At 40.3% G+C, this 14,072-nt stretch overlaps 1 protein-coding gene across 3 annotated transcripts in view; it reads left to right on the top strand.

Annotated features, from left to right (window-relative positions):
* Window positions 1-14,072, top strand: part of LOC6039276 (titin) — a 56,671-nt gene that overhangs the window by 30,580 nt on the left and 12,019 nt on the right. The window contains exons 12-14 of one of the 3 annotated variants that reach the window (XM_038258759.1): window positions 28-1,345; window positions 3,158-3,287; window positions 3,539-4,389. In XM_038258759.1, coding sequence (XP_038114687.1) covers window positions 28-1,345; window positions 3,158-3,287; window positions 3,539-3,555 — 1,465 coding nt within the window. In that variant the 3' untranslated portion in view covers window positions 3,556-4,389. Of the gene's footprint in view, window positions 1-27; window positions 1,346-3,157; window positions 4,390-14,072 lie in introns of those variants that run through there. The other 2 variants (XM_038258757.1, XM_038258758.1) reach the window with 2 other exon arrangements.

Raw genomic sequence — 14,072 nt, forward strand, 5'->3', positions numbered from 1 at the left:
GACTGATTGTTTTAATCCCTCTTTCAGAGATGAATCCAAGGAGACCGAATCGACTACGGTGGAAAAGAAGCGTGTTATTCCGGATCCGCTGGAGACGTCGGTTCAGGGTAAGGAAGTGCACGTATCGCAGCAAAAGCAAACCCAGAAGGAAGTCCATGACGATAAGGAGATCATCCGCAAGATAACGGCTACGGAAACTACGGAGGTAGAACACAAGGGAACGACCCAGGAGCGCATTGTTGAGGGTCCGGTGAAGCCGGCTACTCCGCCAGTGTTCACCAAGAAGATTCAACCGTGTCGTGTGTTTGAGAACGAGCAGGCCCGCTTCGAGGTCGAGTTCGATGGAGATCCAATGCCAACGGTCAATTGGTTCCGCGAGAACTTCCAGATCAACAACTCATCGGACTTCCAAATTCATACGTTCGGAACCAAGTCGGTGCTGATCATGCGCCAGGTGTTTATGGAAGATTCGGCTGTGTTTGCGGTGATCGCGGAGAACCGTGGAGGTACTGCCAAGTGCAGTGCTAACCTGGTCGTTGAGCAACGTCGTCAGCAGGGTCGTGGTGGAGTTATTCCGCCGAGCTTCGTCAACACGATTTCGGATACCAGCGTGACCGCCGGTCAGCTTGCCCGCTTCGATGCGAAGATCTCCGGAACGAAACCGCTTGATGTGTACTGGTTGAAGAACGGACAGAAGATTACGCCAAACATTAAGTACAAGATTCTGGAGGAGGACAACAACTACACGCTGTTGATCATTGAGGCGTACGCCGAAGACAACGGAAAGTACGAATGTGTTGCCATCAACGGGGCTGGAGAAGCCCGCTGCGATGCCGTTTGCAACGTGGACACACCGCACACGCCAATCATTGAGAAGCCCGCTACCCCTGGTACGGAGCGTCCTCCGAGTCTAGTGGAACCTCTGAAGGAAAAGACCGTTCCCGAGGGTCAATCGGTCGAGTTCCGCACACGAGTGACTGGCAAGCCAAGCCCGACCGCGCAGTGGTTCAAGGGTGACAAGCAGATCAAGCCCTCCAAGTACTTCCAGATGGCCAAGGACCGGGACTACTTTACGCTGATCATTACGGAGGCGTTCCCCGAGGACGAGGGCGAATATCTGTGCATTGCGTCGAACGCGGGCGGTGAAGTGCACACCACGGCCAGCCTCAAAGTGGTCACACCCGGAATGCAGGACGCCGCACCGAAGCTGACCGAGATGAAGGACTGCGTGGTCGACGAGGGCGCTCCGGCCCAGTTCAAGACGCAGATCGTCGGCAAGCCGTCCAAGGTGACGGTGCAGTGGCTGCGTGAGGGACTGCTGATTCCGGAGTCACCCGATTTTCAGGTGAGTCAAATTTTTTCGATTTAAAAGACGGTTATAATTTAAAATTTTGACATGGATTGAATATCAGGGATCACAAACAGCCATTAAATCCATTAAATGAGGCCATCTGCCAACATCAAAAATGTGTTCCTGCAACATTCCATGACACGGACAAACTCCAGTCGGTTTTCACTTTCATCCTTGGCAGACACCTTCATCTTAGAATGTCTAGCAAAATTCTTGGCAGGTCACTAATCATCGTACGCTGTCGCGGCCACGACCAACCACGACGTGAACTAAAATTTTAATTAAGCTGAAATCATCACCACGCCTGGCTTGAAATTGAAAAGTGAGTCATGTGCAGCACCTCAGACTTGGTGCGTTGACAGCTTGCAAAAATGTTTACAGCCGAAAATAGAGCACCAGAGCGTGGACTTCACTTTACAGATGATTTATCGCTTCTCACCTGTAATAAAATTTTAGGTAAATTCGCTGCACACACGCGCGGGCTTGTTCCGACGAGATGTTTACACCTTGTGGTACCACCTCTACAGAAAGTCCGAGAGGAACGTTGCCAAGCCAAAAATGGTCCGACGCTGATTCAAGAACAAATTGTTTGGACAAAATGTCAGCGTGGTAACCAGGACAGAATTTGACCGTCATCGGACATGCTTGGTTCTTTTTTGAGTGTTTTGGCATTTAACCAAATTACCTTTATTATTTCGGAATTGATGTGTTTTTCGCTGGTGACGGGCGATTTCGTCTCCAATTAGAAGATCTGTATACTTTTTGGCTAATTAGCAACAAAGATGGTGTCTGATGGTTGATTTTTTGACGTAGACTACGTCTTACTCGAAGGAACTGGGGAACCATTCCAAAAAAACCCGGGCCGCAGGCCTAGAAATGACTTGTGAGATTTCAAACGCTTATTCAAAGCTTCCTTCAAATCGAATCGGCACGATTTCAGTTGAATTCGATTCGAAAATTATTCAGCAATTTTCTATTAGATTTTCAATGTTGGAAAAATGGTTTTACTATTGAAACAAATCAATATTTTATTTTTTTTCGAAATGCTATTTCTTCAAAATTAAGATATCGAAAATCCTATGTCCACATATCAAAACTTTACGTATTCTTCGCCATTCCGGTTATGTCTGTGACATAACTACTTTGACTTTTTATCCAGGTTTTTAAGCGAAGATGGCGTTCGAATGTTGAACGTTCGAAATGTCAAAATCATGCAGTAGCACCAACATTAGAAAAAAATGCGGCTGTCATGCCATGGCACACTTTTTTCGTAATGTTGGTACCACTGCGTGTTTTTGACATTTCGGGCGTTTACCATTCGAACGCCATTTTCGCTTAAAAATCTGGATAGATTTAGAATTCTTTGAAAACTTTGGAAACAAAAAAGGACGTTAAATTGAATTACAAAAACAACAAGCAAAACAAATAGAATTTATAATTGGGTCCAAAAGCCCTATGTTAGTAAAAGGAACGTAAAAGAACAATTTCTGATCACTTTATTTTTGCAAAATATAAAAAAAAAATCAATTATGTTTCGATAAATTGATGAATTGCCAAACAAAAATCAAAATTGAATTAAAAATCAATTTTCAACCTTTTGTGGTCGTTCAAAGTTTCATTGTGCTCAGAAAAAAAAGCTTTATTGCTGAAATAAAACCCGCAATCAAAACTCGATTTTAAGACCTAATTGAAACTTTCTTGAGATATTTTCGATTTTATTTTCATAAACTTTTATTACTAGGTTCTTTTTATTTTAGAATTTTGAAATTCTTAAATATCAACCCATTTTGTTCAATCTCATTCCAGATGATCACCGAGGGCAACAACGCCGTGCTGCTGATCGGCACCACCTACGAGGAGGATTCCGGCCTGTTCACCTGCCGGGTGACAACGTCGGCCGGCCAGGTCGAAACGTCCGCCAAACTGATAGTCAAAAGTAAGAATGCACAGTAAATAATAACAAAACTGTCCCTCATCCGTTGATTTTCCGTTTCCTCTTTGTATTTGTATACTCAACTCTTTTTTTTTTTAATTGTCAATTTGATCTTCTCTTGATTTATATATTTTTTCTGTTCAAGACTTTTCAAACCACAATTAAGTTGTTGTTGAAAATTAATTTCGGTTTTTCGTTTTACCAAACCTAACCCCCCACCCCCCACAACCACCCCTCAATGACGGTTTTTGTAGACACTAGCGATGTGTAAAACCGCGAGCAATACAAATTCTTGTTGGAAAGAGACAAACAGATTTCACATCACTCCGTGTGCCCACAGTGAGAGTGAGAAACCAAGCAAGCCCCCAGAAGAAGGAACATTGACACACTTGAGAGAGAGAAAGAAACGGATTTCGGCATTATTACACTAAACTAGAGAAAAATATTTAGATTATAACAAAATAAAAGGAAATTAATTGCAGTGCATAAGAGCTTTAATGACAAGTTGTGCAAAAAAAATCAAATTAAAAAGCAAGCAATTAGTCAAGTTCAAGTCGAAAATGCTGTAGTTGTAGTTAGTGCCAAAAGCGCGGCGCGTTCTCAATTTCCGGCAAAAATCACAGACAAACAGACTTTGCAAATAAAAAAAGAAGTCTATTTGTCTGCGATTTAGAAGTAAATTTACGCTGAAACACTTGTCTGTTCACACTTCTTTGTTATTTTACCGCCACATTTTCGTTATACGTTTTTGATTACTCTTGCAAAGTTTATGTTTACAAAAAAACAGATTTTTAAGGTTAGGATTAAGGAAGCTACCCCCGCAGCAGCAGCGTGAGTGCATATTGAAGAAGAAAAAAAGTCCAAAAAAAAGCAAGGCTACTTCCCTACTAGTCGTCAAAGTCCCCAAGCCCTGCCTACCCCCCAAAACTTAATCAGCACACTTAGGATGAGATTAAGAAGTGACTATTTATTTATCGTCTTATTTATTATATTCATACAATGAAGTTTATACAACTATGATAGCTTATTAAAACACAAAACCAAACCACGCTAGTGATAAACCAAGCAGCTTAACAAATAAAAATTGCAAGCAAAATATTTAAAATTGAAACTTCTTTTTAATCGAAACCAAAACATTGATGATTTTTCGCGAGAGTTTGGCAACACTGGCTGCTGTCACCAATAGAAAGCAACAACAAAAAAAAACACAAAATATTACTCAATTTTGGAACTCGAATTGGCGCAGTCTTCCGCTGCTTTCCACACCAAAAGTAAGTGAAAGCAGTCCAGGAATGACGGTCCTTCCAAAAAAGTTAAAATGCTTCATAAAAAATTATCAAATTAACCCCCGCCCGAAGGCACTCTCCACGATGCAGTGTGCAGATGAACAAAAAAAAAAATAAGCACACCCCTCGTCGGCAGAGTTGCCAGCACTTTCGATGACGTTAGCCCAAAACGCTCAATCAACGAAAACAGCGATGGAATGTCGCGGATGCTTCTTTTTGTGACTGGCAACACTTGTGTCAGTTTTTGTAAACTTTTACTCGACTAATTCTAGCAAAACAATGCAAAAGGGCCGTTGTGGATTTGTAAACAAAGAGTGTGTCCTGCTTACGCTAGAGGATGTTTACATCTGACATGAAAGGGACACACTCTTTGTTTACAATCCCATAACGGCCCTTTGGCATTGTTTTGCTAGAATTGCACTTAACTCCCGGTGGTTTGGCACGTTTTAGTTTGACAATTTTTAGTTTGTACCCCGTTGGTTTGACACAGTCAAACTAAAAAGTGACGAACTGTCAATTTTGACAAAGTCTCACGCATACTGTCAAAACAAATTTTTGACAAAAAAGTAGTTTTCTCGAGTATTTTTCGAAGTTCTTAAAAAATCTACAAAAACAAAATTTTCAACAATTTTTCTCTCCGTGCATTCCGACATCGCTCCCAACTCAGCCCAGAAACGCTCTCACTCTCGCGCGAGATCATCAATCTTGGCAGCGCAGTGCTCGATTCGAGCAGTTTGTTTTCCCGATTCTGCGTCCGCGCCAATGCTTTCCAGCTCCGATTTTCCCCTTATTTTTTCTGAGGGGGTGTGTGAAAATCCGAACCGCTAAACGAAAGTGAAAACCTGTCAGCATTAAGCCGCAATTAATTGATCGCCGGACTCCGCCACCTAGCGGCGGTGTGCAAAACAAAAATTACGTGATTTTTTCGAGTAGATTTGAGGTGGTTCCGTGTGCAAAATCTTCGGAGCGCGCAAGGTGCAAACCGTTTGGAATTTTCCAAACGTGAGTCAGCGGACTCACGCGTGGCGCGCGGAAAGCCGATACAGAGAGATATTGGACGTGTGAAAAGCGCTTTTCCTGCTCCGTGGATTCTGGGAAAATTTTCACACACGGGCGCACGCACGGCGAGCACCCGCCGCGAGGGTTATTTTTAGCCCCCGTCACAGTCCGGGAAATTCGAGTCCCGGGCGGCGGACACTCGACGGCAGGCCCCGCCGGCTAATGGACGTGAAAATGAGCCCGTAAATTGCACTTCTTTAATGACAGGTCCCACTGGTTCGGTTTTCCACTGCTCTGAGAGGGAGAGGAATTAAAAAAAGTAGACGGAGGTTTCGGATAACAAAAGACTAACGGACTTTCACTTTGAATCGGTTTTGACTTTATTTACTGCATTTTTTTTTTTTTTGCGGTTGAAGCAACTTTTGCACATTAATTTTAATTGGGCGGTCGGACGCAGAGTTTCGCGAAAAGTGCGCGAGATTAAATTTGAAACAACCGACAGCCAGGAAATCAACGCTTGAGCGATTCTTTTTGTAACTAAGGCACGGCAAAACATACCCTCGTAATAAGACAAACACACAGAATAGCGGCAATAAAGTTTCTGAAAATAGCTTTAAATTAGGATCTTTTTACTTGGCCACCCCTCTTTCGACCCCGAGCGAGAACCCTGAGCGAACGATCAAGGCTGGTTCCTTGGTACGAGATACGATTTATGGCCGCTACCGGCGGAACCTTGATCTCCGGACGCGCGCGTGTGTTTTGATGGTCCCAAGTTGACGCCATCTGGTTTCCAGGTTGGTTTACCACCCTCTCTACCAAATCGCGCCAACTTGTACCGGGCGAAATTTTCTAGAACTTTCCGCCAAGGATGCGTTGTCCTGTCCGCATTCGGACCGTTGAATCACGTTTCGCGGCCGATTGGTTCCGTTGTCACGCGAGTCCCACGCCACCTGTCCGCGGCTGTCATTCGCGTGCCACCCCGTGCAAAACAATAAACAACCGCTGAATCATCGCGGCTTGACCGTTCGCTCTCGCTCCAACTAGAACCTTGCCTTGGACTTGGACTCTCTGTATGCACTCAACGCGCTGCCAAAGTAGCTTCCTCCCGGCCGGACACTTCCGGCCCGGCATCAAGTGTGTCCTGTTCGAATAAAAATCGAAAAACAAAACAATAGATTAGCATTGTGGTAATCCCGGGCCGACGACGCAACCGCTGCTTGTTTGCAAACTTTGATGCAACTTTGAGCCGCTGCGTCGCGACGCGCAATCAAAAACATCGATAAATCAACCAGTCCGGCGAGAGCTGGGCACGTATACTTATCTTTTTAACGGCTTTTCTTTCGGCTCGTCTAAATATAAGCTCTCTTTTGTTTAATTTCGCTGCTGCTTCGGGCCGGCTGCGGGTCACTTTGAAAGTGGCCCCGGGGTCGCGCCGCGCCGGTGCACTAACTGCAACACTGCTAGGGACACGCTTTGGAGGACCATTAATTAACTCACGTAGGGACCAGGGCAGAACTAGCCGCTTGCTGCAGGGCACTAATCTACTCAATGTTTCACTAGTTTTTAAGGCTCTAACTTATTGATTATTGTTTAAGTGACCTAGCTCGTAAGACAAACACTACCAACTGGTTTATTTTGTTTTTTATTATATAGTTTTTGTAAAACGACCCAATTAACCATTCGCGATCACGACACTTTTATAAATTTTGTTTAAGTCGCGTCCAAGCGAAACAAGTACGTTAAGGTGATACAGAAATCAACCAAAAAATTGATAAAATGAAAAATAACAAACGCTTTTTGTTTCCGTTTGCCTGTGTGTGTGTTCTTGCATCCCAAATCATCCCGCTTATCACATATCACAAAACACTCAAACTCTTCTCCGTTGCCACTACCAAAAACTCTGCTGTTGTTCCCTTTCTGTCACCATCCCGCGCTCTTTTGTTGTCCCTTTTGTTATGGAACAATTGCAGTACTAATCTTCTCCTCCGAAAAAAAAAAAACATAAACACAAACAATATCACACAAAACGCGTCGCCGCCGCCATCTTGTTTTGCGAACGCACCCAAAAACTGTCACACGCGCGCATCCAAAATGCGTTCCAAAACGGCAAAAAAAAAATAATCGTGCGAGCGAGACGCACAACAACTGCAACTGCCAAAAATCCGTCCGAACAGTCGAAACACAGGTACGCGACTAAAAGTCGCGATCGCGCGCGCAAGCGAGAGAGATGAAAAAACGCGCCAAGGCGCGGGCGCGCGCTCCGCCATTTTGTCTTTACGCGCCACAGTGCCGGGTGGAAGATTTGCGACAGGAAAGGTCACACCACCAAACCAAGCATAAGGTGACACTGCAGTGAAGCGTGAAATATCGCCGCGCAATGAATCATACATTTGCGGGATGAGTTGGGACTATTAATAGCGGGCGGGGTTGGACTTTTCGGAGAAGAGTGCTGCGGCGTTGGGAGGAGGGGATGAATGACCCCCGCGAAAGTCCGGAAAGAGGCGGTTGTTTATTTGTTTGCATTGTGGTTCGTTCACCAGGTTATTGTTGTAAAGGTGATTAATATGGAAAATAAACTAAAAGTCACACACGGGGTGTGGGCGTTGGAAAACAAAGCGAAAATAAGCGATGAGGAATACCTGGTGGGAGGTGGAAACAACAATGGTGCTGAAATACGTGAACGATTCTTAATGCTTACGAGCTGCTAATGGAGACGCGTCATCTTTGAAGGAATATTTGCAATTACAACTCATCGAAAGAATCTCTTTAATTGCCTTCCTCACTGAAGAAAGGCTATAAAATCACTCTAAAAATTAACTTCTGATTAAGCCCACCTAGAACTCCCTTCACGTATACATATCAATTCAGAATCAAATTCTTGATGGCAAAAAATACTGAAATAATGTTGACTGTTTTGTTCTCATTCGATCCGACAATATCTCAAGTCGTTCTTGGAAATTATTAAGTTTAGTAAAATACTTCAAAATTTATGCTTAAAACAAGTCCAGAAGTTTTTGAAATGGTTGCTTTTTGTTACCAAACCCGTCATGTCATATAATTTAAGCAAATTATCTGAAAGACCTCTCCGATGAGCCCAAAAATTTGAAGATCTGACAACCCTATAAAAAGTTATGAGCACTTAAATGATAATTAAACACTTTTTTTAAGCCGTATCTCAGATATTTTGATGAAAATTATGTCCGGATCCATCATCTGACTTATTGTAGGATGGAATGTGAGACAAAAATGGAAAGACATTAGGTCGATTGTCTGAAGGTCGAATAACAAAAGGTCGAAAGGAGAAAAGGTTGCAAGTCGAGAAAAGGACGAAAGCGAGAAAATAAGAAAAAAATCTTAATTCTAACATAATAAAACAGTTTAAGTGTGCAGTTTAAAAAAACACTCTATAAAAAGTTGCATGCAAAAATGACTAACCTCCAACTTTTTTTTATATTTTATTCTCTCAAAACTCAATAATTTTTTGTGAGTTTTTTTTTAACATGAACAGTTCTTTGATAAATTTTATGAGACAAAATTTAAACTTAAACATATTTTAAAGAATTTATTCAAACGTAATGGTGTAATACTTTTGAGAATTTTTCCAACCATTCAAACGTGAACAGCTCTTATAAAAGTTTTAAAGATTTTAAATAAGGCCAATGCAAAAATTTTCAAAGTTTTTGTCTCTCGGCCTTGGCCAGAGTCGAGGGGGGGGGGGCAAAAAAAGTATAAAAATTTAAATAACATGCCATAGTTTTAACACTTGAATGAAAAAAGAATTATAAATTGTATTTTAAACTAGTTCAGTTGTTTTGCAATCGTCAGTTTTCAAAAAATGTAAGATTTGAGGATAACAAAAACTTTAGCGAAACAAAAACTTTTTGTGGTACTGTACATCGAAAATTTTCAAAAATTTAAATGATTTTCAATAACCCAAACATGCTAACAATGGTTATAAACACAGGAAAACGCATTTTAAATTGATTTCAGCTAGTTGCACTTAAATTTCCATTGAAATTATTAAGTTTTTTGTCCTCTTATTTTTCCTGCCGATTATGGGGGTGACATAAACTTAAAAAAATGTTTATACCAGCCTAAATGCTTTCAAAACAAATTATTTCCTTCTAAGTCTTTTTGTGATTTTTCCATTCTTTCAAAGATGGATAGATTTTTGAAAAATATTATGAAAATAAGTTTGAACTCAACAATATTCCGAAAAAAATATGTTTTCCAAATAATTTATTCTTGCTTCTGTAATATTTTTGTGAGTTTTTCTAGTTCAAGTTCGAGTTCAAACATGAACTTTTCATTATTTTTTTAATTCAACCATATTTTTATATTTTTCAAATTAATTTATTAATTAAATTAGTATAATCTATTTACTATTTTTTTTACAGTAGGTGAAGAACAAATTAGCTGATTTGTTAAAATAGAAGCAGTTGCAGTTTCCATATGACGCTTGTGAAACAGAGACATGACGCTTAGTTAAAAAAAAACGTATGTTTATCATTTTGTCTTTTCGACCTATTGTATTTCGATTTTTTTTATGTAAAGCAAATGTGTCTCAAAATTTATAAAATTTATTGATGGAATCATTGACCAGAAAATTGAGAATCGTCACTAATATAAACAGCGACGATTTTTTTTTAACTTTGAATGGAAAATCATGGCAGTGATGGGAGTCGTCACCTCAATCTCTTTGAAATTAACATTTTATTAATTTAAACTTACCTTTACTTTGAAATAGGTTATTTCTGAAACGAGAAAGATAAAAAAACTGTGAGATGATCAGAAGTAAACTAAGTAAATAATCAAAGAACAATTTTTAATGTATGTTTCTTAAAATAATAAGGCCGTTGCAAATATTTTTCAAAGTTTATGTCCCTCGACTCTGGTCGGGGTCGAGGCGAGGGCAAAAAAATTAAAATAATGAAATTACAAGCCATGGTCTCAACATTTGAATGAAACAAGTATTTTTTGCAATTCCGTCGTGAAATTACTTACTTTTCCTGTCATTCTTGAACGACGAAATGGCCTACTTTTCTGTACCAAAAATAACAGAATCGAATAGCAACACTTTTCAAAATAAATGCTGAAAAGTTCAACTTTTCAGCACTCAAATGGGTGCGGAAAAGTTTAACTTTTCACCACTTGTTTCGAAAAGTAACACTTTTCAAATTTTTTTGATTTAAACGATTTATTGACAAAATACATGAAAATTTGACTTAAAATTTCACTCAATGGGTATTTTTTGGAATTGCAAAAAATGTTGTATGGAACTTGTTGCAAAACTTGATTTTTTCAGCACTCTTCGTATTTATCCAACTCGGTGAATCTCGTTGGATAAATGTACGACTCGTGCTGAAAAAATCCTCCTAGTTATTTTGCAATCAGTAGTTTTCAAAATATCCAAGTATTAAAGAGATTTTTTTTCGCCGAAATTCCATTGAAATTCCACAAAAATTGAAAATATGATTTTAAACGCAGGAAAAACCATTTCTAATTGTTTTCAGTTGATCAGCCTTCTATTTTCTTTAAAAATTTTAAGTTTTTTGAAAAAATATATTTTTGCCCCCTGATTTTTCGAACCGATTTTGAAGGAGGTGGCGATATAAACTTTGAAAAAATATTTGCAACGGCCTAACAATATAACTAATAATTGAGGCCACTATATTTTGTGCGCATTTCAAAGGCGAGACTTGTAGAAATTTAAATGCAGAACGGTAATTGAGAAAACCTTTCCATAAAAAGTATTACAAATGCAATTAGTACGAAAAACGTTTAAAATAGTATTTAACTTAAAATTTGTTTTTTTTTTTTATTATAAAAAACATAGCACATGAGGTTCAAATATACTGAAAAATTGCAGGAAAAAATTTCAAATCGTAATATAAACAAATTCGTTTTTTAATATGTTAAGTAAAAAAAAACCTTCAAAAAATTCTACGTCATTTCTGAATCGTTTAACATAACTCCAAGTAACTATTGCACAAGACCCGGAGGGTAAAAGAAAAATACTAGCTGTAAAAGCATGAATATTGAGAAATAGTTTCAAAATCTAATATGCCTTTCCAAGTTTATCACGATTTTGGTTTAGAAAATATTCACATTTTACGTGAAATCAATGAAACCGTATACTATTACTTGTTTAGTCTTACCGAAATGGGAAAAAAAGTTTACTAAAAAGTGCTCAAATTTTTACAAGACCTTAAGTGCCAACCACAGATTTTTGTTATTCAAAATTTAAATAAATAACAAATAAAAGCTAAATTCAAAAATATAAATTCAAGACCGGACTAATGCAACACAATTATCAACATATTCAAAATAAGGAGTAATCTTAACTTGCTTGAATATGCAAACATTTATAGTTCTGCTAGAAATAAATTTGCAATCCTCAATAAAAAAAAGACTTTAAATGTAATTGCTTCTCCATTTACCAACCATCAAATTAAATTTCATCTGTTTTCAAACCAGCAGCAGAAACCGATTTTCCTCACTTTTAATTTTCAATCTTCTGCGTTTCTGGTGCATTTTCGCAGTTTTCACCCCACACGTTCTAGCGCAGCAAGACAGATGTTTCTCATTTTCGCAACACAACAAAGTTGCCAGAAAACGCCACTTATCTTCACGTGCACCTCCCCGCGCCAGGTTCTGCCACCACCCGCGCCGCCTTCGTTTGGCCATGGTCCAGCTAACAAGGTCTGTTGCGGTGGTTTAGAAGAAAAAAAAAATGTTTTTTTTTCTGTCTCAAGTGCCCGCACTTGATGCGAATTTGACAGTCAAACTTAGCGCTGAGATTTTCTTTATTAACCCTCAGCTGACCGGGCGTTGATCCGCGTGGGAAAATTTATGACCACTTTTTTTGGCTCTTGCATTTTTTAAATCCCCCGGCGAGGTTCGCGAACTCGCGCGTTTTTTTATCGCGAAAGAGTTACGACAATTTTGGGACAACCGACCGAAATCTTCAGCGGTTGGTATTTGCGTAATGATCGGTTGTAATACATTTTTGTTGTGGTCGGTTTTGCTGCATCCCATGCTGCCGGGTAAAATACGGCTTGACAAGCTGTCGTCAGGCTGACGTGGGGCCACGAGCGGCCCCTAAACGCCGTCTGAACGACAATGAGCGGACAGTTGGAAATGGGGTCATAAATTTTCCTTCGCACGTACGCCAAAAGAAAAACAAGAATTGAACGCCAAGGAAAGCCCCGAAACGAAAGGGACAATATTTTCATTGTTTGATGTCCAAGCAATGGCGCTAGTCGATTTGATGTTTTTATTTTGTAAAATTTTAGCCTCAGATCAAGTTTCAGTCGCGACAGGGGCCGCGTTGACAGGCCGGGATTAGGCCCGGTCTTGAGGCCACTGGGTGAATTGCGGAAAATTTCCTGGCACTGGTGACCGGATTTTATTTCAAACGATGCGTTTTATGTTCCTCAATCCGGGGATGTGAAAATTTCAATATTTCAGCAGTGGTTTCCTTGTCCTGTCGACAACGACATTCCCATCGCTGCCACTGACAAAGAGAGGTCACTTCTCAAATTCACGCTACACTCTCTGGTGCTGGTCGGAAAAGTTTTCAACCGGTTCAGACCGAGAAAAAAAAATAACGCTCGCAGAAACCGTAAACCGTTTCGCTTAATTTTCCCCCATTTTTTTAAATGACAAACACAAATTTCGGTCGACTGCCAAGAACCAAGCCAAAAACTGTCGAGAAGAAAATGTGTTTTAAAAATAACTCCCACAACTACTACTGGCTGCGTACTCCGTACTCCGGGTGCGTACCCTGCGTCACACCACAGCAGCGAGGAGAGTTCATGCTGGGCGGAAAAGCTGTACGATCCGTCGACGGACACGAGATCATGCAACGGGAACATCGACAGAACTAGGCCCGCCGCAGCAACGAGAGATATGTTTATAATTAATTATTTTTAGGATTTCTAAAATTATTCCCGGTGGGCAAATGTTGTGTTGTTTGCCACCGTCCAACGTCAGACCTCGTGCCCGGCGTGTTCCCTGACTTCTCTTCCCTAATGGTTCTGGTCGATCCCTGCCATTGACGTAGGACAGGCACAGTGCCGACACAAAGATTTAGGACCAAGAAGACTTTTTTGAAAACCCAAACCAAAGTCCTCGAACATCTAACTTTGCAGTTGACGTATCTTCTGGCTTATGAAGCTTATGATGTTTTGAGGGTACTTTAAAGTCATGTAATGAGTCAAATCATTTTTAAGGCATGACCATAATATTTACACGTCAAATTGAAAATAGAACGTATTTTTTGTGTTGCACGTAGGTATAATTAATAGGGTGGGTCATTTTTTTCGAAAGTTCTCGGATCCGGCTGAAATAAAGACCATCTTGTAGAGGGTACCCATAGGGATTTTCACACCAAGTTTGAGCCCATTTGGCTGAAAACTGGCTTGTCGCTCGGGGGTTAAAGTTTACATGGAAATTATTATGGGAAATGCGCGATTTTGCTTCAAACGCTCCTACAAGCTAA

Source organism: Culex quinquefasciatus, chromosome 3 (genome assembly GCF_015732765.1).
Source record: "Culex quinquefasciatus strain JHB chromosome 3, VPISU_Cqui_1.0_pri_paternal, whole genome shotgun sequence".
Taxonomy (NCBI): domain Eukaryota; kingdom Metazoa; phylum Arthropoda; class Insecta; order Diptera; family Culicidae; genus Culex; species Culex quinquefasciatus.